Below are 22,760 nucleotides of genomic sequence, written 5' to 3'. Positions count from 1 at the left end.
TGCAGTGGCACGAATCTCAGCTCATTGCAACCTCTGCCCCCGGGGTTCAAGTGATTCTCCTGCCTCAGCCTCCCGAATAGCTGGAATTACGGGCATGCGCCACCATGCCTGGCTAATTTTGTGTTTTTAGTAGAGATGGGGTTTCTTTATGTTGGTCAGGCTGAGGTCAAACTCCCGACCTCAGGTGATCCACCCACCTCTGCCTCCCAAAATGCAGGGATTACAGGAATGAGCCACCGCGCCCGGCCTAATTTTTGTATTTGTAACAGAGACAGCGTTTCACCATCTTGGCCAGGCTGGTCTTGAACTCCTGACCTCGTGATCCACCCGCCTGGGCCTCCCAAAGTGCTGGGATTACAGCAAGAGCCACCGCGCCTGGCCTAAGAGAGGTGGGCTTTTAAAAAGGGCTTTACATCAGGCGCGGTGGCTCCCAGCACTTTGGGAGGCTGAAACCAGCAGATCACTTGAGCTCAGGAGTTCGAGACCAGCCTGGTCAAAATAGTGTAGACCCCGTCTCTAAAAAAATAAAAATTGAAAAAAGTAAAAATTGAAAAAAATTAGCTGGGCGTGGTGGCAAGCACCTATAGTCTCACCTACTCAGGAGGCTGAAGTGGGAGGATTGCTTGAGCCCAGGAGGTCGAGGCGGCAGTGAATTGTGATCGGACCGCTGCACTCCAGCCTGGGTGACAGAGTGACACCCTGTCTCAAAAAGGGCGGTTGGGAGGTGGGCTTTATTTTCCGTTTGATTGCTCATCTTAATTCTACTCTTTTAGGGCAATTCTAAAACGAACTTAGAGGAGCTTCGCAGCCCTTCACCACCACCGTGACCCCAAGTACCTTCTCTTTCTCCCCCCCACAAACAACCCCCTAAGCTTACCCCTGAGTTAGTAACCTGGTTGGGGTTGGTGATGAGGAAATCCGAGAGGCCTCTTAGAAAATATTGTAAAGGGCAAGGGTCCTTTTGCGCTCAAAAACTAGGTAAAGGCAAATACAAGATTTTGCCCATAATTTCAGAATCTCCTGCTCCACCCGACTCCCAGATCTTGAGGATTTTCGGATGAGCAATTCAAGTGAGAGGGAACAGAGAGCAACACTCTTAGAACCTGATTCCGTTCCTCAGCTCGCATTCCTCCGCCCGTCCCGCTCCCGCAGCCAGCGGAGGCCCTAGTCTCCCGCTCCAACTATTCCAACCATCCCGGGAAGGGTGGGGCGCTCGGCTCTTGGGTCCCCCTCCGCCGCCCCGCCTCGTCGATCTCCCCTTCTGCCCCGGTCCCTCCCTTTCTGGGGTGGGGCCAGCCAATCAGCGATCAGACTCCGGAGTTTGGCCGGGGAGCCGCGGAGCTCACCGATCCCCCGCCCAGCAGTTCTGGCCGCTGTCCCGGTGCGCACGGACGTGGCTCGAGTTTCCTCTGCTCTCCGCTCTCTCCCGCTCGCTCTCCCCCCTTCCGCTTCTGCTTCTCTCCGGGTCTCCCGCTCCAGCTCCAGCTCCACCCGGCCGGCCCCGCACGGCTCCGGGTAGCCATGGAGGACCCCACGCTCTACATTGTCGAGCGGCCGCTTCCCGGGTACCCCGACGCCGAGGCCCCGGAGCCTTCTTCCGCTGGGGCTCAGGCGGCGGAGGAGCCGTCGGGGGCCGGTTCAGAAGAGCTGATCAAGTCGGACCAGGTGAACGGCGTGCTGGTGCTGAGCCTCCTGGACAAAATCATCGGGGCCGTAGACCAGATCCAGCTGACCCAAGCACAGCTGGAGGAGCGGCAGGCGGAGATGGAGGGCGCAGTGCAGAGCATCCAGGGCGAGCTGAGCAAGCTGGGCAAGGCGCACGCTACCACGAGCAATACGGTGAGCAAGCTGCTGGAGAAGGTGCGCAAGGTCAGCGTCAACGTGAAGACCGTGCGCGGCAGCCTGGAGCGCCAGGCGGGGCAGATCAAGAAGCTGGAGGTCAACGAGGCCGAGCTGCTGCGGCGCCGCAACTTTAAAGTCATGATCTACCAGGTGAGCCCACGGGGCAGAAGGCGCCCAGAGCTCCCGCGCCCGGCCCGCGTCCCCTGCCTGGGAGTTGGGGTGGGAAGACCTGCCCGTGGCGCTGCTCCCCTCCCAGCCTGGCCCGGGCGCCCGGGAGATCCACCCTCCTTCCGGCGAGCGCGGCTAGGGTGGGGTTGGGTGGGGTGGGATGGGGTGGAGGGAGCGGCGGACTCCTGGGGCGCGTAGAGGGGAGCGCTCTGCACCTCCCACCTCCCCACTCAGATCCTTCCCTCCGGTCCCAAACTTGTAGCAGAACCGAATTAGCGGGTGGACTCGAAGACGCTGCCCCTCGCAGACCGCTCCTTCCCTAATTGGCTCTGTCAAACTTCTTCCTACTTGGGGGAAGTTTCTAGGAAAGTCAGGGGTCCCTGGCGATCGTTGGGGTCCGCTGTAAGCGGACACTGGCTGCGGGGCCCGGGCCTGGGGCCTCCGCGCCTGCGGGCCTGATATAGCGGGTGATTCAGGGCTCAGGCACGCAACAGCGGGGGCTGTGCCAAGCGGGGAACGCGACCGCCAACCTCCTCCCCCGACCCTGCGCCCCCGCGCCCCCGCATCGGCCTCGGCGGCCCATCCCTGTCCCCTCGCTGCTCTCTGCTCCTGGCCACCAGGCATTTTCAGGCCCTTGAGGACACCCTCACCCGCGGCGCGCGGGCACCCTGGGCCTCCTGGAAGCGGGCGGGGCTGGGCGGGGAAGAGTGGGCGTCAGGAGTGCAAGAGGGGCTGGTGGAGTGCGTGGACAGCCCCTGCGGGGTCCGGCGGTCTGGGCGCAGTCTGGGCGAGGTGAATCACCCCGCATGCCTGCGGGGGCGGGGGCCGGGCGCAGCAGCGCAGCCAGCGGGAGGAGGCTGGCGCCCCCACCCCCCGGCTCCGCCCGGGGCCACTTGTTGCTTTCTTTGCACCTCTCCCCATTCCTCCCACTTGGATAAAAATGTAGCTTTTGGATCATACCCCCAATAAACCTGGGAGTCTCGGGTTTCTATGCTGCTCCTCTCCACGCCGCCTCCGCAGTGCCATCGGGGATGAGATTTTGGGCTGGGCGGGAAGTGTTCCAGCCTGGCTCCTCCCTGCCTCCCAAAGGCCTGCTGATGCTCCTAACCCCAGGAAGGCGGGATCGTGTGAGGCAGGGGGGTTAGTTTATGCTCCCCTCTCCCCTTCCTCTCCCTGCTGAAGGGAATGGAAAGAAAGGGAAGACTGGATTTCCCACACCCTCCAAGTTAGAAGACCCCTTTCCGGGAGTTGTGGCTCTGCTGACTGCTCGGGGCCTGGTCCAGCCGGGTTCTGAGTGACCATCTGGGGTGAGGTGAGGGGGTCCTTGGCTTGGTTTCCCCAGGAGGAGTTAAGATAGATGCAAATCAGGACGAGTATCTGGGAAGAGTAGAGACAGAAAGGTGGGTCAGCTGGTACCTATCTGAGGTGGTGGGACAGAGGCAGAAATGGCACTTGTCCCCCTCCCCACCCTTACCCGCGGATGACAGACTCCTCCCAGGAGGCATATACGTGGCTTTTAAAAAGCTTTACTTCCCCTACTTAAGCACTATTTGGATAGAAAATGTTTGCCCAGAGCTATTTCCACTTAGTCTAACTGCTTGAAGGACGCAGCATGAGAGGGGGGCTTTTGACGTTTTTTAAGAGACCTGCTTAGTACTGGGGACACTGAGAGGAGCGGAACAAGACAGGGGTCTGGGACAGCAAGCCAGCTCTATATTTCCTCCAGAGCCTGGTGTGGCCGAGGGCCACCATGAAGAGCTCGAGGCGTGACCCTTCTCACTCTAACTGTCCCAGACCATGGAACCTGGGAAAAGTCTTGGCCTCGAGGTAAACTTCCCTATGCCAGAGATGGAGATTCTGAGAGAAGAAGGAAAGGTATGGAGGGAGAAAGACTTCTCTGCAGAGGCCACTGGCATCCCTCTGTTCCGCCCTCTCCAGCAATCTGCAGGGATATGTCTATATTTTAGGGGGTGGGAGGGAATGTGTTCTAATCACAGGTGGCTTCAAATGCATATGCACTAAACCAAGGCCAGTGGGGGACAGAGAGTTGAGGTAATAAGAGGAGCTCAAATGGAGTCCCAAACCCACAGAGGGAATAACTAAGAACTAAAATGGTCCCAACCTGGGGAGGACTTCAGACGTAAGGAAAAGATTCCAGCAAATGGGGTGAGGCTTGGGAAAGCAGAACTTCCCTGAGCTGCAGAGCAGATGTTCCAGGTGGGGACCCGGCTGCTGGAGGAAAGCAGAGGCTGCTCCTGCTCTTCCCAGAGGTCTGCAGGCCTGAGAAGGGAAGGAGGTAAAAATAGCTCTGTGCCTTGGCAGGCCTATTAGGGAAGATTGGGGGCAGCAGCATTTATGGTAAAGTCCGGCTGAAGGGGGAGGATGCTTGGGTGGCCAGGCAAAGAGACAGAGATTGGGAGAAAGTTTCCTGGGATGGTGTGAATTCTCTGGAGGGGCCATAGGGGAAGGGATGCTGTATTCCCCCACTACAGGGGTGGGAGGTGATGATGTGGCAGTGGGGGCGGGGCAGAGGAGAACACCAAGGAATGGGAAGGCCCCGTTGTGGGATGGAGACATCTGGCCTTCCATACCCTATTCCTGGGGAGAAAAGGAGGGAATCCCTTGTATGGCCCCACCCCATATTCAGGGAACTTCCAGACTTAATGATTTCACAGCTTAAGTTTGCGTTTGAACACACACACACACACACACACACACACACACGAAATTTAGCACCTCCCACCCCAAGATATCACAGCCCTCATCTTAAACTCACTTCTGAGTCATTACTGCCCTTCTCTGGCATTTCCTTCCCTGTCTCCCAAACAAAACAGTTTGACATCGCATTCTATCAGGCGACACTTAGCTAGCAACAGCTAGTAAATGAGAGAAGTGAATTCTACTAGTTATAGGAGTTAGTGGACTGAGGGCTGCAGGACGATCAGGCCAGATTGTGAACATAAAGGCAGTTGCTCTAAAATACCATGCAGAGGCCGGGCTAGGTGGCTCGTGCCTGTAATCCCAGCACTTTAGGAGGCTGAGGCAGGTGGATCACTTGAGGTCAGTAGTTCGAGACCAGCCTGGCCAACATGGTGAAACCCCTCTCTACTAAAAATACAAAAATTAGCTGGGCATGGTGGTAAGCACCTGTAATCCTGGTTACTCGGGAGGCTGAGGCAGAAGAATGGCTTGAACCTGGGAGGCGGAGGTTGCAGTGAGCCGAGATCGTGTTACTGCACTCCAGCCTGGGCAACAGAGTGAGACTCCATCTCAAAAATAATAATAATAATAATAATAATAACAATAAATAAAATAAAATGCCATGCAGATGAGTGGAGCTATGATCATTAAAGAGCCAATTCTTCCAGGCAACAATTTGTTTTTTGGGGTTTTTTGGTTTTGTTTTTCAGACAAGGTCTCACTCTGTTGCCCAAGCTGGAGTGCAGTGACACAGTCATATCTTACTGCAGTCTTGAACTCTTGGGCTCAAGTGATCCTCCTGGTTCAGCCTCCCGAGTAGCTAGGACTACAGGTGCCTACCACCATGCCCGGGAAATTGTTTTTTTTTTCATATTTGTAGAGTCCGGGGTCTCACTTAGTTGCCCAGGCTGATCTCAAACTCCTGGGTTCAAACAGTTCTCCTGCCTGGGCCTCCCAAATTGCTGAGACTACAGGCATGAGCTACCACATGCATCCAGTTTGCTTATTTTTAAACTTAAAAAGGCTCTATTTTTAATTACTATGGATACATAATAGTTGTACATATTTTTGGAGTACATGTGACATTTCGAGACAAGTATGCAATGTATAATGATCAAATCAGGGTAATTAGAGTATCCGTCATATCAAGCATTTATCATTTCCTTGTGTTAGGAACAACCTAATTCCACTCCTTTAATTATTTTGAAATATGCAATAATTTCTGTTAACTCTATCACCCTATTGTGCTAGTGAACATTAGATCTTATTCCTTCTATCTAACTATATTTTTGTACCCATTAACCATCCCTCCAGGCAACAATTTGGAGAGTAGGGCTCTTTTAGATCCAGAAAGCGGAGATAAAATGGAAATACAGGGCTGGGCGCGGTGGCTCATGCCTGTAATCCCAACACTTTAGGAGGCCGAGGTGGGTGGATCACCTGAGGTGGGGAGTTCGAGACCAGCCTGACTAACATGGAGAAACCCCGTCTCTACTAAAAATACAAAATTAGCCAGGCGTGGTGGTGCATGCCTGTAATCCCAGCTACTCAGGAGGCTGAGGCAGGAGAATCACTTGAACCCAGGAGGCAGCAGAGGTTGCGGTGAGCCGAGATCGCGCCATTGCACTCCAGCCTGGGCAACAAGAGCGAAACTCGGTCTCAAAAAAAAAAAGAAATACAGTCATGCATTGCTTAATGACTGGAATATGTTCAGAGAAATGCAGTGTTAGGCCATTTCCTCACTGTGTGAACATAAACGTAAACTTTACATAAACCTAAACAGTATAGCCTACTGCACACCTAGGCTATATGATACAGCCTATTGCTCCTAAGCTACAAACCTATACAGCATGTTAATGTACTGAATACTGTAGGCAACTATAACACAATGGTAAGTATTTGTGTATCTAAATGTGTCTAAACATAGAAAAGGTGCAATAGCCCTGGCACGGTAGCTCACACCTGTAATCCCAGCACTTTGGGAGGCCGAGGCAGGTAGATCACTTGAGGTCAGGAGTTAGAGACTAGCCTGGCCAACATGGTGAAACCCCATCTCTAAATAAAAATACAAAAATTAGGTGGGTGTGGTGGTGGGTGCCTGTAATCCCAGCTACTTGGGAGGCTGAGGCAGGGGAATCGTTTGAACCTGGGAGACGGAGGTTGCACCTGGACAAAAGAGCAAGACTCTTGTCTCAAAAAAATAGTATAGTATAGTAAATACATAACCAGTAACACAGTCATGTATTATCAATATCAAGTATTATGTACTGTATATAATTGTATGGGCTAGACTTTTATACAACTGGTAGTGCAGCAGGTTTGTTTATATCAGCAATCACCATAAACACTTGAGTAATTCATTTCACTAACACATTATGATGGCTACAATGTCATTAGGTGATAGGAATTTTTTAATCTCCACTACAATCTTTTTTTTTTTTTTTTTTTGGAGACAAGTTCTTACTCTGTTGCTCAGGCTAGAGTGCAGTGGCACGATCTTGGCTCACTGCAACCCCTCTGCCTCCCAGGTTCAAACAATTGTTCTTCAGCTTTCCGAGTAGCTGGGATTTACAGGTGTGAGCCACCATGCCTGGCTAATATTTTTGTATTTTTAATAGAGACAGGGTTTCACCATATTGGCCAGGCTGGTCTTGAACTCCTGGCCTCAAGCAATCCACCTGCCTTGGCCTCCCAAAGTGCTGAGATTACAGGCATAAGACACCACAACGAGCCTCCATTACAATCTTATGGGACCACGGTTGTGTATGCTGTCCGTTGACTGGAATGTCATTATGCGGCTCATGACTAAAAATGTGTTCTGGAGCATTTTTGAGGAGGCAAAATCAGTGACCTACATATGGACCAGCAGCAAAGGCCCATCAGACCTGCTGCAAGTGCTTGGGGATAATGGCCAGGAAGCATTTAAGGGATTAGATGTCTCTTGGGCATTAAAGGGTAGGGCACCAGGGCTGGAACGAGAGCCTGATGGCTTCTCCTCCCCAAATCGCAACCCAACCTGTACCTCTTTCCTGGATTCAACGCAAATTAGGGCTACCTTGCTCCAGAAGAACCCCAAACCTTTGTCCAAAAATATTCTCAATCCAGGGCTTTGGTCCCTTTCATCCCTAAAACCCAGCGGCCATGGAGAGTATGCATAGTACATCCTTCCTCCCAAACTGAGTTTGGGTTGTTTTTCCTGGTCACTGGGTCCAAAGCAGGGAGGGTATTTTTAGGGGTATTCCCAAGATGAAAGGAAATCATGCTATCCCTGGGTTCCTCCCTCCCTCCTTTTTTTTTTTTGAGAAAGGATCTTAGCTCTGCAGCCCAGGCTGGAGTGGTCGTATCATAGCTCACTGCAGCCTCAAACTCCTAGGCTCAAGCAATCCTCCCATCTCACCATCTCAGCCTCCTAAGTAGCTGGTACTACAGGCACAAGCCACCGCGCCAAGCTAATTTTTAAATTCCTTTCTTCCTTCTTTCCTTCTTTCCTTCTTCTTTCTTTCTTTTCTCTCTCTCTCTCTCTTTCTTCTTTCTTTGACAGAGTCTTGCTCTGTCACCCAGGCCGGAGTGCAGTAGCATGATCTCAGCTCACTGCAACCTCCACCTCCTGGATTCAAGCAATTTTCATGCCTCACCGTCCTAAGTAGCTGGGATTACAAGTATGCGCCACCACACCTGGCTAGTTTTTGTATTTTTAACAGAGACGGGGTTTCACCATGTTGGCTAGGCTGGTCTCGAACTCCTGACCTCAGGTGATCCACCTACCTCAGCCTCCCAAAGTGCTGGAATTACAGGCGTGAGCCACTGTGCCCAGCCTAAATTTTTTTTCTAGAGGGTCCCCACTGTTGCTCAGGCTGGTCTCGAATTCCTGGGCCTAAGTGATACTCCTGCCTTGGCCGCCCAAAGTGCTGGGGTTACAGGCATGAGCCACCCAGTCTTTTTATTTTTATTTTTCATATTGTAAAGATCAAAGTCAAAAGCATGAGGAGACAACAGAGTGGGCAACTGATAGCAAGAGGGGAGGGGATATTATTGCTAAGCAACTAACCTCAGAAGTAGGAGTGGCTTGGGCCATTTTTATTTTTTGGAAATATAGCATTGTGAATATTTCATCATTCTGTCATTATCATTTTTTAAATTTTTCTTTTCTTTTTTTTTTGTTTTTTGTTTTGTTTTGTTTTTCTGAGACAGGGTCTCACTCTGTTGCCCAGGCTGTAATGTAGTGGCAGCTATCATGTCTCACTGCAGCCCCTGCCGTCCGGGCTCAAGCATTCCTCCTGCCTCAGGCCCCCAAGTAGCTAGAACTACAGACGTGCACCACCACATCCAGCTAATTTTTGTATTTTTTGGTGGAGATGGGGTTTCTCCACATTGCCCAGGGTCTCCAATTCCTGAGCTCAAGCAATCCGTCTGCCTCGGCCTCCCAAAGTGCTGGGATTACAGGCATGAGCTACCGCACCCGGCCTCATTATACACTTCTTGAGCTAGAAGACACTTTGCAAATAATCAACTTCATCTCCTTCATTTTGTGGTTTAGGAAGCTGAGGCCCAGAGAGGGGAAGTCACTAGCCTATTGTCACTCAAGTGATTGGGAGTCAAACTGGAGCCAGAACCCAGGTATACCCTTCCGCTACACTCACTGCTCCCCACCCCCTCCTTCCGTTCTGGGCTCTGCAGCAGAAAGCCGGGTGAAGACTAGCCCTGACTAAGCTAGGGCTGGCTGTGGCTCCGCCACTTGCTGAGGGAGTTAGTTGCACAGTCCTGGCCCTGGGGCTGCTTTGCGTGTGTATGGGTGTGCGTGTGTGCAGTGTTGGCTATGAGTGGCCAGCACTGGTGGCCATTAGCTGCTTAGCCTTGTGAGTGCTGAAGTAGAGGCAATGTGTGGTCACCTGGCCTGGTGACAGTAGGAGGGGAGAGATGTAGGGGAGGGGTGTAGGGGAGGGGAGGGGTGTAGGGGAGGGGAGGGGTGTAGCTCCTGGTCAGCCATGGTGTGCCCTGGCAGGGACTCCACACATGCCTAGGAGAGGGACATGTTGTTTCCCTTTCTCTTCAGCCTCTCTGCCACTCCCACCTCCTCCTTGTACCCTGCAGGGCAGGTTGGGACCTGCTGCTCTTTTTTTTTGAGACTACAGGCTTTATCAAATACTGCTATTGCCTGAGTCCAATAGTGCCCCCAAGTGTCCCTCTCTCCTGGCGTCTGATTGCTCAAAGCAAGAAGCCTGTTGTCTTCGGCAACTCAGCCCCTCAGGAGAGAGAGTTGGGGGCTGCCGCAGAGGTCCAGAGGTCCCAGGACATAGGCTCACCTGTCATAAAAATAGCTTGGTTTTGCCAGGCACAGTGATGTGTGCCTGTAGTCCCAGCTACTCAATAAGTTGAGGCAGGAGGATTGCTTGAGACTAGGAGTTTGAGGCCAGGTTGGGCAGCATAGAGAGACCCTATGTTAAAAGAAAAAAAATAGAGCTTGGTTTTGGATCCTGATCTCTCTGTGCATTTTAGTGTATGATATCTTAAGTGGTAGCGAGAGGGAGGGTTGGCGAGGGAGACAGAAGGTGGGGACGTGGCCAAAGGGAAATTGCCAGGATGTCCCTCTTCCATGCCTATCCCTCTCCTCATTTGGGGTAGCATCCTGTGTCCACCCTACCCCAGGGAAGAATGAAAACAGATTAATCTGGACACACTGGCTCATGCCTGTAATCCCAGCACTTTGGGAGGCTGAGGTGGGTGGACCACTTGAGGTCAGGAGTTCAAGACCAGCCTGGCCAACATGGCGAAACTCCGTCTCTACCAAAAATACAAAAAAAATTAGCTGGGCGTGGTGGCACACACCTGTAATCCCAGCTACTAGGGAGGCTGAGACAGGAGAATCACTTGAACTCAGGAGGCAGAGGTTGCAGTGAGCCAAGATCATGCCACTATACTCCACAGCCTGGGTGACAGAGCAAGACTCCATCTAAAAAACAACAACAACAAAACTGGGATTGGCAGAGTCTGACTCTGAAGACAGTGAAGTTGGTGTGCCTTTGTATTTACTCATCTGAGCCTCCCCAGTTATAATCCAACAACTGGCCCCTTAGAAAACTCCTTATCCACCCCTAGCAGCCTCCATAGTCTTCCTATGATTATGGCTGGGGAAGGGTTGGAGGTGGAAGCCCAAGAATGGGACTGGGGAATATTGTAGAGGGAGGAAGGGAGGGGTTCAATTGAAGCTGTGTTTATTAATTCATGGGGTTGAGTTTGCCCCACCCCTTTTGGCCCCAGGGACCTTTTTTTTTTTTTCTTTTTGAGACAGTTTTGCTCTGTCGCCCAGGCTAGAGTGAAGTGGCTGGACCTCAGCTCACTGCAACCTTCACCTCCCCGGTTCGAGCGATTCTCCTGCCCCAGCCTCCCGAGTAGCTGAGATTACAGGCGTGTGCCAACAGGCCCCACTAACAGTATTTTTTGCAGAGACCTGGGCCATGTTGCTGAGGCTGGTCTTGAACTCCTGGGCTCAAGGGATCCACCCACCTTGGCCTCCAAAGTGCTGGGATTACAGGTATTACAGGCATGAGCCACTGTGCCCAGCTCCCAGGGCCCTCTTGATGAAGCATTTAAAATGAGTTTCTAGGCCAGGCATGATGGTGGCTCATGCCTGTAATCCCAGCACTTTGGGAGCCCAAGGAGGGCAGATCACTTGAGGTCAGGAGTTCAAGACCAGCCTGGCCAACATGGTGAAACCCTATCTCTGCTAAAAATTCAAAATACTAGCTGGGCATGGTGGCACGCACCTGTAATCCCAGCTACTTGGGAGGCCGAGGCAGGAGAATTGCTTGAACCCAGGAGGCGGAGGTTGCAGTGAACCGAGATCAGAGATCACGCCACTCCACTACAGTTTAGCAGCCTGGGTGATAGAGACTCCATCTCAAAAAAAAATAAAATAGGCCAGGCGCAGTGGTTCCCGCTTGTAATCCCAGCACTTTGGGAGACCGAGACAAGAGGATCGCTTGAGGCCAGGAGTTCAAGACCAGCCTGGCCAACACAGTGAAACCCGGTCTCTACTAAAAATACAAAATTAGCCGGGCGTGGTAGCATGCACCTGTAATCCCAGCTATTCGGGAGGCTGAGGCAGGAGAATTACTTGAACCTGGGAGGTGGAGGTTGCAGTGAGCCAAGATCGTGCCACTGCACTCCAGCCTGGGCAACAGAGTGAGACTCTGTCTCAAAAAAATAAAATAAAATAAAATAGTTTCTAGCCTGGGCAACATAGCGAGACCTTGTCTCTACCAACAACAACAACAACAAAAAAAAATTAGCCGGGTTTGATGGTACACACCTGTAGTCCTAGATATTTGGGAGGCTGAGGTAAGAAGATTGCTTGAGCCCAGGAGTTGGAGGCTGCAGTGAGCTATGATTGTGCACTGCACTCCAGCCTGGACAACAGAGCAAGACCCCATTTCTCTAAAAAAAAAAAAAGGGGGGTTTATTTCCATCCTAATACATTGTGCTCCCCTCCCTACTCACCAGCCGCTACTCTGCATGCCACCAAAGCCCTTTTTTCTCAACTCCTTTCGCACCCACCCCAAGCCCCATTTAAACCCCTTTTCCTCATCTTAGCCCAAGAAGAAGCCGAATGCACCCTCTGACCTGGCCACACCCAAGATCGTGCCTTTTGACCTGCCTGAGACTGAGCCCTTTGACCTGAAGCCTGAGACAGTGCCTGAGCTCCCACCCTTTGACCAGACACCTAGGGCACTGCCGTATTACCCAGAGCCTGGGCCCCGGCCCACCCCAGAGGAGCCGACAGCCGGTGGGAGTGTTTAGGGTCTCCCGGGTCCCGTTCTGTGGGCGTGGGGTATCTCTCCAGTCCACTGTCAGCCCACAGCCTGGTGGTGATCACTGCCAGGAGGGCCATCATCCCCAGCCACTGCCCACTGTGGACGGGTGCCGGGTACTGTGAGAACACTGGCATTATGCAGGGTTCAGGAGAATGGGGTGTATACAGTGGGGGTGGGAGGGGAATGGAAGGGGCCTCCCCACTTCTTGGTTTCTGTTTTTAATAGTAAATGCTCCCCCACACTTAAGCTGCACCCGAAGGCTGCCCAGCATGAAGGCGCATGGCTTCTGGTTCTGCCGTTCCCCCTGCTGCCTCCTCCTCAGGGACAACCCAGTTTGGGTCAAAGCCTCTTTGGAGAGGGCCATCATGAGGCCCAGGCCTGGGGTCTGTTCTGTGCCCTCTCCACCCACGCCCTGCAGCTGAGGAAAACATTTACACGTATTTTTTCCAGTTTCTTTTAGAAAATGCTTTGCAAAGAGATCACTTATGTTTGCCAGATCCTGCCTTGGGTGGGGTGCCCAAAAGCTGCCAACTCACAGAGGCCAGGAGGGGGACATTCTAGCTGGCTCTGGCTCAGGACCTCTGGCCTTCCTATAGCAGAGTGTTTCTCAACTTAAAAAAATATTTAAAAAAAATTTTTTTTAGAGATGGGGTCTTACTATGTTGCCCAGACTGGTTCTGAACTCCTGGGCTCAAGTGATCCTCCCACCTCAGCTTCCCAAAGTGCTGGGATTACAGGTGTGAGCCACCTCACTCAGCCAGTTTTTGTTGTTGTTGGTTGTTGTTGTTGTTTTCATAATCACTCCCATATAGAGACCTTTTAGTTTAGTTTTTTTTTTTTTTTGAGACATAGTCCTACTCTGTCACTCAGGTTGGAGTGCAGTGGAGTGATCTCGGCTCACTACAACCTCCGCCTCCTCGGTTCAAGTGATTCTCCTGCCTCAGCCTCCCAAGTAGCTGGGATTACAGGCATGTGCCACCACACCCAGCTAGTTTTTGTATTTTTTGGTAGAGACGGGGTTTTGAACTCCTGACTTCAGGTGATCTGCCCGCGTTGGCCTCCCAAAGTTCTGGGATTACAGGCGTGAGCCACCGCCCCTGGCCCTTTCAGATTTTTTTTTTTTTTTTTTTTTTTTTTTTTTTGAGACAGAGTCTCGCTCTGTCACCAGGCTGGAGTACAGTGGCACAATCTCGGCTCACTGCAGTCTCCGCCTCCCTGGTTCAGCCTCCCGAGTAGCTGGGATTACAGGCTTGTGCCACCACACCCAGCTAATTTTTGTATTTTTAGTAGAGATGGGGTTTCACCATGTTGGCCAGAATGGTCTCGATCTCCTGACCTCGTAATCTGCCCACCTCGGCCTCCCAAAATGCTGGGATTACAGGCTTGAGCCACCGCACCCGGCCCCTTTCAGATATTTTTAACCAAGCTGTTCATCTCCCTCATGAAATGTTAAAGCAATAGATAAACTGTGTATCTGTTTATGTACTGTGGCTCTTGGGAGTGGCACAAATCATTGTGATATCTAAGTCCCCTCCCAATCTCCAAGAATCAATTTTCACCCTTTTGGATGCAATTTCACCCCTGCCAAGAATGCACGCTGGAGCAGAAGGGAGCGACACTTCTGCCCTTGGGGTCTCTCATCTGCTTGTCTTAGCAACCTCTAGCAGAGGTCCTGCATTTTAAAGACATTCTCTCCCCTTCACCTCTCCCCTCCTCTGCACCCTCTTCTAACATACACTCTAAGCAGATCCTGGGTCTCTGAATTACCTCTCCAGTCTCCTCCAGCCATTCCCAGGCAGTGGTTGGGGACCTAGAGCTGGTCAGCCTTAAGTCAGGAGAGCCTCCTACCCAGACCCATGTGGCATCTGTCCCTTCTTCCTAACAAATGTGAAGTGCCTGGCCAAGGGCCAGATGTGTAATAGGTGCTCAATGACATTATAATCTTACAAAAGTCTTCCTAAGCCAGATCTCAAGTTTAGACAGCAGGGTTGAGGGGTGGAGCGGAAGAGGCTGGGAGCCTCCCTGTGGCTCCTCTACATCCATTGAGGATTGAGGAGCTGTGTGTGCTTGGCAAAGGGCAGGGGGAGCTGTACATGCTTTTGTTCAGACCTGGTCATTAAAGGTAATTCTGGAAACCAAGCCTGTTGGGAGTGGTGGTTTTGTTTAATAAAAAAGGGAAACAGAACAAGCAGAGCCGTCCCTCCTTGCCATCCCCTGAGGTCCTTCCTTTGGCTTAGGAGCTCTGCCAGGGAAGTAGGAGTGGGACAAGGGTGCCTGGCCTGTGTGCCCGGGGTGGAGGGAGATGATTTTGGATTGTGTTTGTGGTGGTTGTACCAGCAGGCAGATGGGTGGGACCAAGTCTGCACTCCAAGGCTGTGAGTCATGGGGGAAACCTGGCCTGGAGTGGAGAGGAAAAGCTACTGGTGAAATACCCTCTCCAGAGCCAGCCTATTGGACATCGTCCCAGGATTCAGCTCAAGTTGTTTCGTCTCCTGTCCCCTGACCTTCCACCAAGAAGGCAGCTCCTATGGTGTAAGCCGTCACTCCAGGGGAAGCCTATGATGAATAGGGTTACAGCCCCCAGATCCCTTACTGGTCTGGAGAGATTTCTAAATCCAGGAATAAACCTCCCCTTGGCCAGGCACAGTGGCTCATGCCAGAAATCTCAGCACTTTGGGAGGCCGAGGCAAGGGGATCACTTGAGCCCAGGAGTTTGAGACCAGCCTGGGCAACATAGTGAGACTCTGCCTGTATAAAAACTACAAAAATTAGCTGGGCATGGTGGCGTGCGCCTGTAGTTCCAGCTACTTGGGAGGCTGAGGTGGGAGGATCACTAGAGCCCAGGAGGTTGAGGCTGTAGTGACCTGTAATCATGCCACTGCACTTCAGCCTGGTTGACAGAACAAGACCCATCTCAAAACAAACAAACAAAAACACAAAAATGGCCAGATGCAGTGGCTCATGCCTGTAATCCCAGCACTTTGGGAGGCCAAGGTGGGAGGATCCCTTGAGCTCAGGAGTTCGAGATCAGCCTGGCCAACATGGTGAAACCCTGTCTCTACCAAAAATACAAAAACTAGCTGGGTGTGGTGGTGCATGCCTGTAATCCCAGCTACTTGGGAGGCTGAGGCAGGAAAACTGCTTGAACCCAGGAGGCAGAGGTTGCAGTGAGCCAAGATCGCGCCACTGCACTCCAACCTGGGTGACAGAGTGAGACCATGTCTCAAAAAAAAAAAAAAAGGCCAGGCACGGTGGCTCACGCCTGTAATCCCAGCACTTTGGGAGGCTGAGGAGGGCGGATCACATGAGGTTCAAGACCAGCCTGACCAACATGGAGAAACCCCATCTCTACTAAAAATATAAAAGTAGCCAGGTGTGGTGGCACATGCCTGTAATCTCAGCTATTTGGGAGGCCCAGGCAGGAGAATCGCTTGAACCTAGGAGGTGGAGGTTGCAGTGAGCCGAGATCGTGCCATTGCACTCCAGCCTGGGGAGAAAGAGCAAAACTCCATCTCAAAAAAAAAAAAAAAAAAAAAAAACCAAAAAACAAAAAAACAAAAACCTCCTCTTACTAGGATTGCTCCCTTATGTTGTAGTTTGAGACCTTTCATGAGGCACTAGGAAGATGGCTTTGGCTATAAGAAGTCTGTAGCTCTCTCCCCAGTCCCATTGACTTCCAAGTTCAGCTGGCAAAGACCTTTATCTAGGAAGCCAGAGGCCAGGAAAACCAGCCAGCTCAGCCTTTAGGGGTAGGGGTGGAGCAGGCAGCAGGGGTAGGAGAGAAGGGGGGGATGCTGGGGGTAGGGCAGAGAGACAAAGTGGATTTGTTTTCCAGCAGCTGGGGCTGTTTCCTGACTATTCCCTGCCTGTCACCCTTAATCCCTCCCTAGCCTATTCACATTGTCTGAGTTTAGTGAAAGGAGGGGCTCTCTCCGCCCTTTGGTGGGGCGTGGGTGGGTTTTTAGTCTGGGAGGTTATGAAGGAAAGATCAGAGCTGAATTTTTAAAAATATATATATATACTGGGGCTGCAGGTAAATTCTGGGTGGAGATGGATGAAGAGGGTTTAGATCCTACAATGATGTATAAGTCTTAAATGATACGCACTCCAGTAGCAGGCAGGGTAAGGGTGATTGTAGGAGCCCCAAAGTGAATGATTGGAAATCAGAGGGAATGCAAAGAGAAGTTGAGACCCTCCTACACTCAGAACAAGGAAAACACCCTTCAATGCCTCAGTGAATGATAAGAGGCAGAAGGATAAACAAAATGCCCTAGGATGCCCATGATCTGCACTAAGCCACCTATGGTAGGTAGAGACTACAAGTCCCAGCATGCCCTGTGCCCAGGTCACCTTGCCTGCTGGGAGGTGTAGTTGGGTAACAGAGAGCTGGAGGTGGCTTGGTGCCCAGCAGAGCTGATGCCCAGATGAGAGAAGAGGTGGAGCCAGCATTCCCTCTTTGTCCCTGCTAATGCTATTGACAAGAAGGGAAGGAAGTTGGGAGAGGGTGTTCCTAGTTTTCAGTGTAAATCAGGAAACTCTGGGGGGATGTTGATGGGAGGGAAGAGGAAAGAGGTTGGGGGCTGGGGAAGGAATTTCTGTAGCAGGTGGTGCAGAGATACCGAGCGGCCTATGTATAGGGGGGTGTGTGTGTCTGTGAGAGGACTCAGTTTATGTTGCCTCATTTTCTTAGGGGACAGGATTTTTCTTATAATTCTGGGAAACGGTCTTCAGAAAACCCTTTAGAAAAGCGACTATCTCTCATTCCTTCATTTAAAGTCCCTAAAGGGAGTCTGGGCCAAAAAGGAGATCCTATTGATGATCTTGGTCTGCCCTTTCCCTTTCTGTGCTCAGCCTCCCCTGCTTTCTGATGAGGGTAGAGGTGGGGGAGGGAGTGATCCAGAGATTCTGAAATGTTGGCCAGAGTCAAGCTCTTGGAAAATCTTCCCGGAATGGAAAGCAGTTCTGGTGCTAAGTCCTCCAAGGAGAAGACAGAAAAGCAAAGAACTGGCTCTGAGCTCCAGGGTCATGGGGAATCTGAGACCACCCATCCTACTCCTAGACCCCTGAGCTCAGGCTTTGTGCCGGGGGCAGGGGGTAGGGAAAGCAAGAATTGAAAAGTAATCTCTCTTCTATCCCAAGGTAGGGAAGTCGCAACCAGAAGAAATGTCCAGATTGGGGAGAAAACATGTCCGTGGCTCCCAGCCAGCTTCTTCCTCTTTCCAATATCAATTTCTAAATGTGGGGGAGGGGGAGAATGACCACTGGTGGAGCCAAACAGTATGGAGTCAAGGAAGGTGGAGGTGGGGGAGGGTGGACCACAGTTCTCCATCTCTAAGGCTGGTTCTGAAATAGCTTAAGGCCGGGAGCAGTGGCTTATGCCTGTAATCCCAGGCACTTTGGGAGGCCAAGGCGGGTGGAACATTTAAGGTCAGGGGTTCGAGACCAATCTGACCAACATGGTGAAACCCCGAGTCTACTAAAAATACAAAAAAAATTAGCCAGGTGTGGTGGCGCATGCCTGCAGTCCCAGCTACTCAGGAGGCTGAGGCAGGAGAATTGCTTGAACCTGGGAGGCGGAGGTTGCAGTGAGCAGAGATCGTGTCACTGCACTGCAGCCTGGGTGACAAAGCGAGTCTCCATCTCAAAAAAAAAAAAAAAGAAATAGCTTGAGTCTGGGAAATGCACTCCCTTTACTTTACCTGCTTGGGTGGGTAGGTGTAGCTGTGGGCTCAAACCCCTACCCGCTTTCAACCTAAACAGACACTCCCACCACTTGCTTTTCGGCCTGGCTCGGGCAGTGTGCGATTTGCGGCACCAGAGGGCGCTCCGCCCATTTCCAAAGTGGAGCTGTGTCTCCCGAGGGCCGCAGTGGTTTAATATCATCTACGGGTGGAAAGGGCGCAGGACAGGGTTGGACGACCACAGAGATTTTAGCCCAAGTGCAATTATTACGCAACCCCATCTCCGACCCGAAGTTCGGTCCTGCTCGCGCGGTCTCTTTAGTCACCATTCGTTCAACACACATGTGTTTTTTAGAGAATGGCAGCGCGAGGCCAGGCGCGGTGGCTCACACCTGTAATCCCAGAACTTTGGGAGGCCGAGGCAGGCGGATCACCTGAAGTCGGGAGTTCGAGACCAGCCTGACCAATATGGAGAAACACCGTCTCTACTAAAGATAAAAAATTTAGCCAGGCGTGGTGGCGGGTGCCTGTAATCCCGGCTACTCGGGAGGCTGAGGCAGGAGAATTGCTTGAACCCGGGAGGCGGAGGTTGCGGTGAGCCAAGATTGCGCCCACTGCACTCCAGCCTCGGCAACAGAGCGAGACTCCGCTAAAAAAAAAAAAAAAAAAAAAAAAAAGAGAGAGAGCGAGAAAGAATGGCGACGCGGGGTTGGGGGGCCGGAGATGGGTGATATGTTGCCCAGGCTGGTCTCGAACTCCTGGACTCAAGCCATCCTCCTGCCTCGGTCTCCCAAAGCGCTAATATTACAGGCGTGAGCCTACACACATTTATTGAGCGCCCGCCAGTTTCCTGGGGACCACAAGCGTCCCATGCTCCCCTCTCTCCAGGATCGTCACCACCCTGACTCAGGCTCGCCCACGTCCCCCTCCTCCGACCCCTCTCATGTCCCTTCTCCTCTTCCCTTAGGATGAAGTGAAGCTGCCGGCCAAACTGAGCATCAGCAAATCGCTGAAAGAGTCGGAGGCGCTGCCAGAGAAGGAGGGCGAGGAGCTGGGCGAGGGCGAGCGGCCCGAGGAGGACGCAGCGGCGCTGGAGCTGTCGTCGGACGAGGCGGTGGAGGTTGAGGAGGTTATCGAGGAGTCCCGCGCAGAGCGTATCAAGCGCAGCGGCCTGCGGCGCGTGGACGACTTCAAGAAGGCCTTCTCCAAGGAGAAGATGGAGAAGACCAAGGTGCGTACCCGCGAGAACCTGGAGAAGACGCGCCTCAAGACCAAGGAAAACCTGGAGAAGACGCGGCACACCCTGGAGAAGCGCATGAACAAGCTGGGCACGCGCCTGGTGCCCGCCGAGCGGCGCGAGAAGCTGAAGACGTCTCGGGACAAGTTGCGCAAATCCTTCACGCCCGACCACGTGGTGTACGCGCGCTCCAAGACCGCGGTCTACAAGGTGCCGCCCTTCACCTTCCACGTCAAGAAGATCCGCGAGGGCCAGGTGGAAGTGCTCAAGGCCACCGAGATGGTGGAGGTGGGCGCCGACGACGACGAGGGCGGCGCGGAGCGCGGGGAGGCCGGCGACCTGCGGCGCGGGAGCAGCCCCGACGTGCACGCGCTGCTGGAGATCACCGAGGAGTCGGACGCCGTGCTGGTGGACAAGAGCGACAGCGACTGAGCCGTCCGCGCCGCCACCCACCCCATTCCTCGCTCCTTCCGAACTTCCTCTTTCGCATTCTTTCTCGGCCCGAACTTGCTGAGATTTTTCTAAATTGAAAACACGCCCCCCTCCCCACACCTCCAGGAGCTCCCCTCCCAGTCTTAGAGCTGTTAGGACCCGATGGGGAGGCCGCCCCCGCAGTGGACAGCCCCCGCTTGGACACAGTCCGGGTGGAATGGGAACGGAATGGTCAATCCCTGTCCTGGTTGTCCAAGTCGGGATCTCAAAGAGGAAATTTCAGTGATTCCATGGTTAGGCCCCCCTGGGGGGGCTGCCTTCCCCTCAGCCTCTCCCCACGCAACCCACCCAGCTGCTGTCATTCCGCTCACTGAGCTCTTCTTCATTCTCACCCTGACGCCTGGGGGACTCAAAGCCAAAACTGCCCAAAGAGGAAAGATTGAATCCTAAAGGGGATCCTTGCCCCCATGGGAGGCCCCCTACTAGAAGGACGTGAAAGCAGCTTTTGGGGGAAACTGAGGCAGTGGGGAAGACAAAGCAGAATGAGTCCTCACCCTGGCTGGAGGTCCAGCACAGGCTGTATCTGCAGAGGGTCCCAGAAGAACGCTGGAGCCAAGAGAAGCCCTGGGAAGGAGGGGTGGGGAACAACATGCATGTGAGGGATGGCACACTGATGCGTTTATGCACCTGTACACAGGAGCGCATGGCCATGGCTTTGTAAAGGAGAATGGAAAAATAGAAGAAGGTCGGCCGGGCTTGGTGGCTTATGCCTGTAACCCCAGCACTTTGGTAGGCCGAGGTGGGCGGATCACCTGAGGTCAGGAGTTCGAGACCAGCCTGGCCAACACCCCATCTTTACTAAGCGAAAACCCATCTCTACTAAAATTACAAAAATTAGCCGGGCATGGTGACGCATGCCTGTAATCTCAGCTACTTTGGAGGCTGAGGTGGGGAGAATTGCTTGAACCTGGGAGGTGGAGGTTGCAGTGAGCCAAGATCGTGACACTGCACTCCAGCCTGGGTGACAGAGTGAGACTGCATCTCAACAGAAGGAAAAAAAACGAAAATAGGAGAAGGTGGAAATGGGTGAAGAGAGAAGTCCCCTCACTAGCTGCATGAGAAATCTATCTTACTGTGGTTCTCCATGGGCAGCAGGACCATTTTTCAGAATCAAGAGGGAGGACAGTGTGAGAAGGCGATGATCCAAAGAGGACAGAGAGGTCAGCCCCACCCGATCCCTCAAATGGGCTCTCGGAGGCGTCCCCAGGGGCAGCCCATTTCTCAAAGTCCAGAAAATTAGGGTCCCAGAAGGGGGCAGTAGCAGGCTGGGAGTTAGGAGGGAGAGCAGGGTGCTGGCCCTGCCACCAAGTTGAGAGCTGGAGGGGAGGTGGGGAGAGCACATCACAGAGCAGCCAGCCCTGGTTCACTCCTGGCAGTTTTTTCTCAAGCTCCTTCCCTAACCGGGCATGGTGGCACGTGCCTGTGGTCTCAGCTATTCGGGAGGCTGAGGCGGGAGGATCGCCAGAGCCCAGGAGTTTGAGGCTGCAGTGAGCTATGATGGTGCCTCTGCGCTCCATCCTAGGCAACAGAGTGAGACGCTGTTTAAAAAAGAAAAAATCCTTCCCTAGAGCTAGTATCCTAAAGCTGCAGAGCTAGCCAAGACCTCATTGGTTTCCTTGTCCTTGGGGTGCCTTTCCTGAATCTTTGGGGGTGAAGGGAGTGTTGCTCCCAGTCCAGAGGCCTGATTCTGTTCAGATCAGATTCTCAAGACACGACCAGGTTCTCAAGACACGAGTCCCCTTTTTCCTCCCAATTAAAGGGGGTTTGTCAGAAGCAAGAACAGCCCCTCTCCCCAGTCACAGCCTGAAGGGAGGCCCCGAGAGCTTCCTCCTTCCCCCCACGTGCTCCTTACCTTCTCTGCCCTGCTTTTTAGAACTGCAGCTCATTGTTTTAAGGGATTAGGGGAGGGAGCCTGGGGACACAAACCTTTTATACAATACAAAGCTTTGCTTTTTTTTTTTTTCCTTCCTTTTCCCTTTCTCGGTTCTCTTCTCTCTGAATGGTTGAAGACCCCTCTGCTGAGGGAGGTTGGGGATTGTGGGACAAGGTCCCTTGGTGCTGATGGCCTGAAGGGGCCTGAGCTGTGGGCAGATGCAGTTTTCCGTGGGCTTGGGGAACCTCTCACGTTGCTGTGTCCTGGTGAGCAGCCCGACCAATAAACCTGCTTTTCTAAAAGGATCTGTGTTCGATTGTATTCTCTGAAGGCAGTTACATAGGGTTACAGAGGGCAGGTGGGAAGGAGGGAGAAAAAGAGGGAGGGAGAACTGTTAGTATAAACTTGTCTCACCTGCCTGGGGTGGGGGAAGGCCCGGGAGATAACAAGAATTGCCAATTTATTGAGCCCTTACTCTCTGCCAGGAACTGTTCTAAGCACTTTGGTATGCAATTGCTTATTTAATCTCATAACAACCCTACTAGGCAGAGCCTATCATTATCATTCCTAGTCTAGATATGAGGAAACAGTGACTTGTCTAAGGTGCCATAAGCTGTGAAGCAGTGGAGCTGGGATTCAAAGGCACCTGGATCCTCAATCCGTTTCATGGTTATAACCCTGTGTCTGTACCGGGTTGTACAGTCTGTTTCGTGGTTATAACCCTGTGTCTCTACAGGGTCTGTAACCCTGTGCCCCCTGGACCCACTTCCCTGCAGTCAGGGCATTAGCCCTCCAGACACACCCAGTTACTGTACTCAGCCTGAGCTTCCCACACACATACCCTTTGGAAGCATAGGCCTAGAGGAGGCAGCCTAAGGGAGGGGAATATCAGAGGCCCTCAGAGGGCTGAATATCGGTAAAGAAAGTGCATGACATATCCCAGTTGTATCCACACA

At 52.6% G+C, this 22,760-nt stretch overlaps 1 protein-coding gene and 2 long non-coding RNA genes across 3 annotated transcripts in view; 2 read left to right on the top strand and 1 right to left on the bottom strand.

The window, feature by feature from the left end:
* The window catches only part of LOC129054945 (uncharacterized), a 36,998-nt gene extending 18,566 nt beyond the window's left edge, over positions 1–18,432 (bottom strand). Inside the window, exons 1-3 of the long non-coding RNA XR_008519577.2 lie at positions 18,221–18,432; positions 4,133–4,290; positions 2,971–3,387 (exon numbers count right to left, since the gene is read on the bottom strand). This is a non-coding gene — a long non-coding RNA (uncharacterized LOC129054945). The remainder of the gene's footprint in view (positions 1–2,970; positions 3,388–4,132; positions 4,291–18,220) is intronic.
* Positions 1,111–22,106, top strand: CAVIN1 (caveolae associated protein 1). The gene is made up of 2 exons (XM_024235641.3): positions 1,111–1,992; positions 19,170–22,106. Exons 1-2 carry the CDS (start codon positions 1,522–1,524, stop codon positions 19,869–19,871), a joined length of 1,173 nt encoding a protein of 390 aa, XP_024091409.2. The 5' UTR covers positions 1,111–1,521; the 3' UTR covers positions 19,872–22,106.
* On the top strand, positions 8,880–14,660 carry LOC129054943 (uncharacterized). Its single transcript, XR_008519574.2, has 2 exons — positions 8,880–9,327; positions 12,301–14,660. It is a non-coding gene; the product is annotated as an uncharacterized LOC129054943 (long non-coding RNA).
* Positions 22,107–22,760: the final 654 nt, after the last annotated feature.

The sequence above is a fragment of the Pongo abelii genome, chromosome 19 (genome assembly GCF_028885655.2).
Source record: "Pongo abelii isolate AG06213 chromosome 19, NHGRI_mPonAbe1-v2.0_pri, whole genome shotgun sequence".
Lineage (NCBI taxonomy): Eukaryota > Metazoa > Chordata > Mammalia > Primates > Hominidae > Pongo > Pongo abelii.
This window is presented reverse-complemented; position numbering and strand designations above follow the sequence as displayed.

What these genes read in the sequence shown, in the direction of transcription:
- CAVIN1 (XM_024235641.3), top strand. Translation starts at nt 1,522, where the DNA reads ATGGAGGACCCCACGCTCTACATTGTCGAGCGGCCGCTTCCCGGGTAC. An exon ending in TTAAAGTCATGATCTACCAG is followed by an intron (nt 1,993 to 19,169) that starts GTGAGCCCACGG and finishes CTCTTCCCTTAG; the next exon opens with GATGAAGTGAAGCTGCCGGC.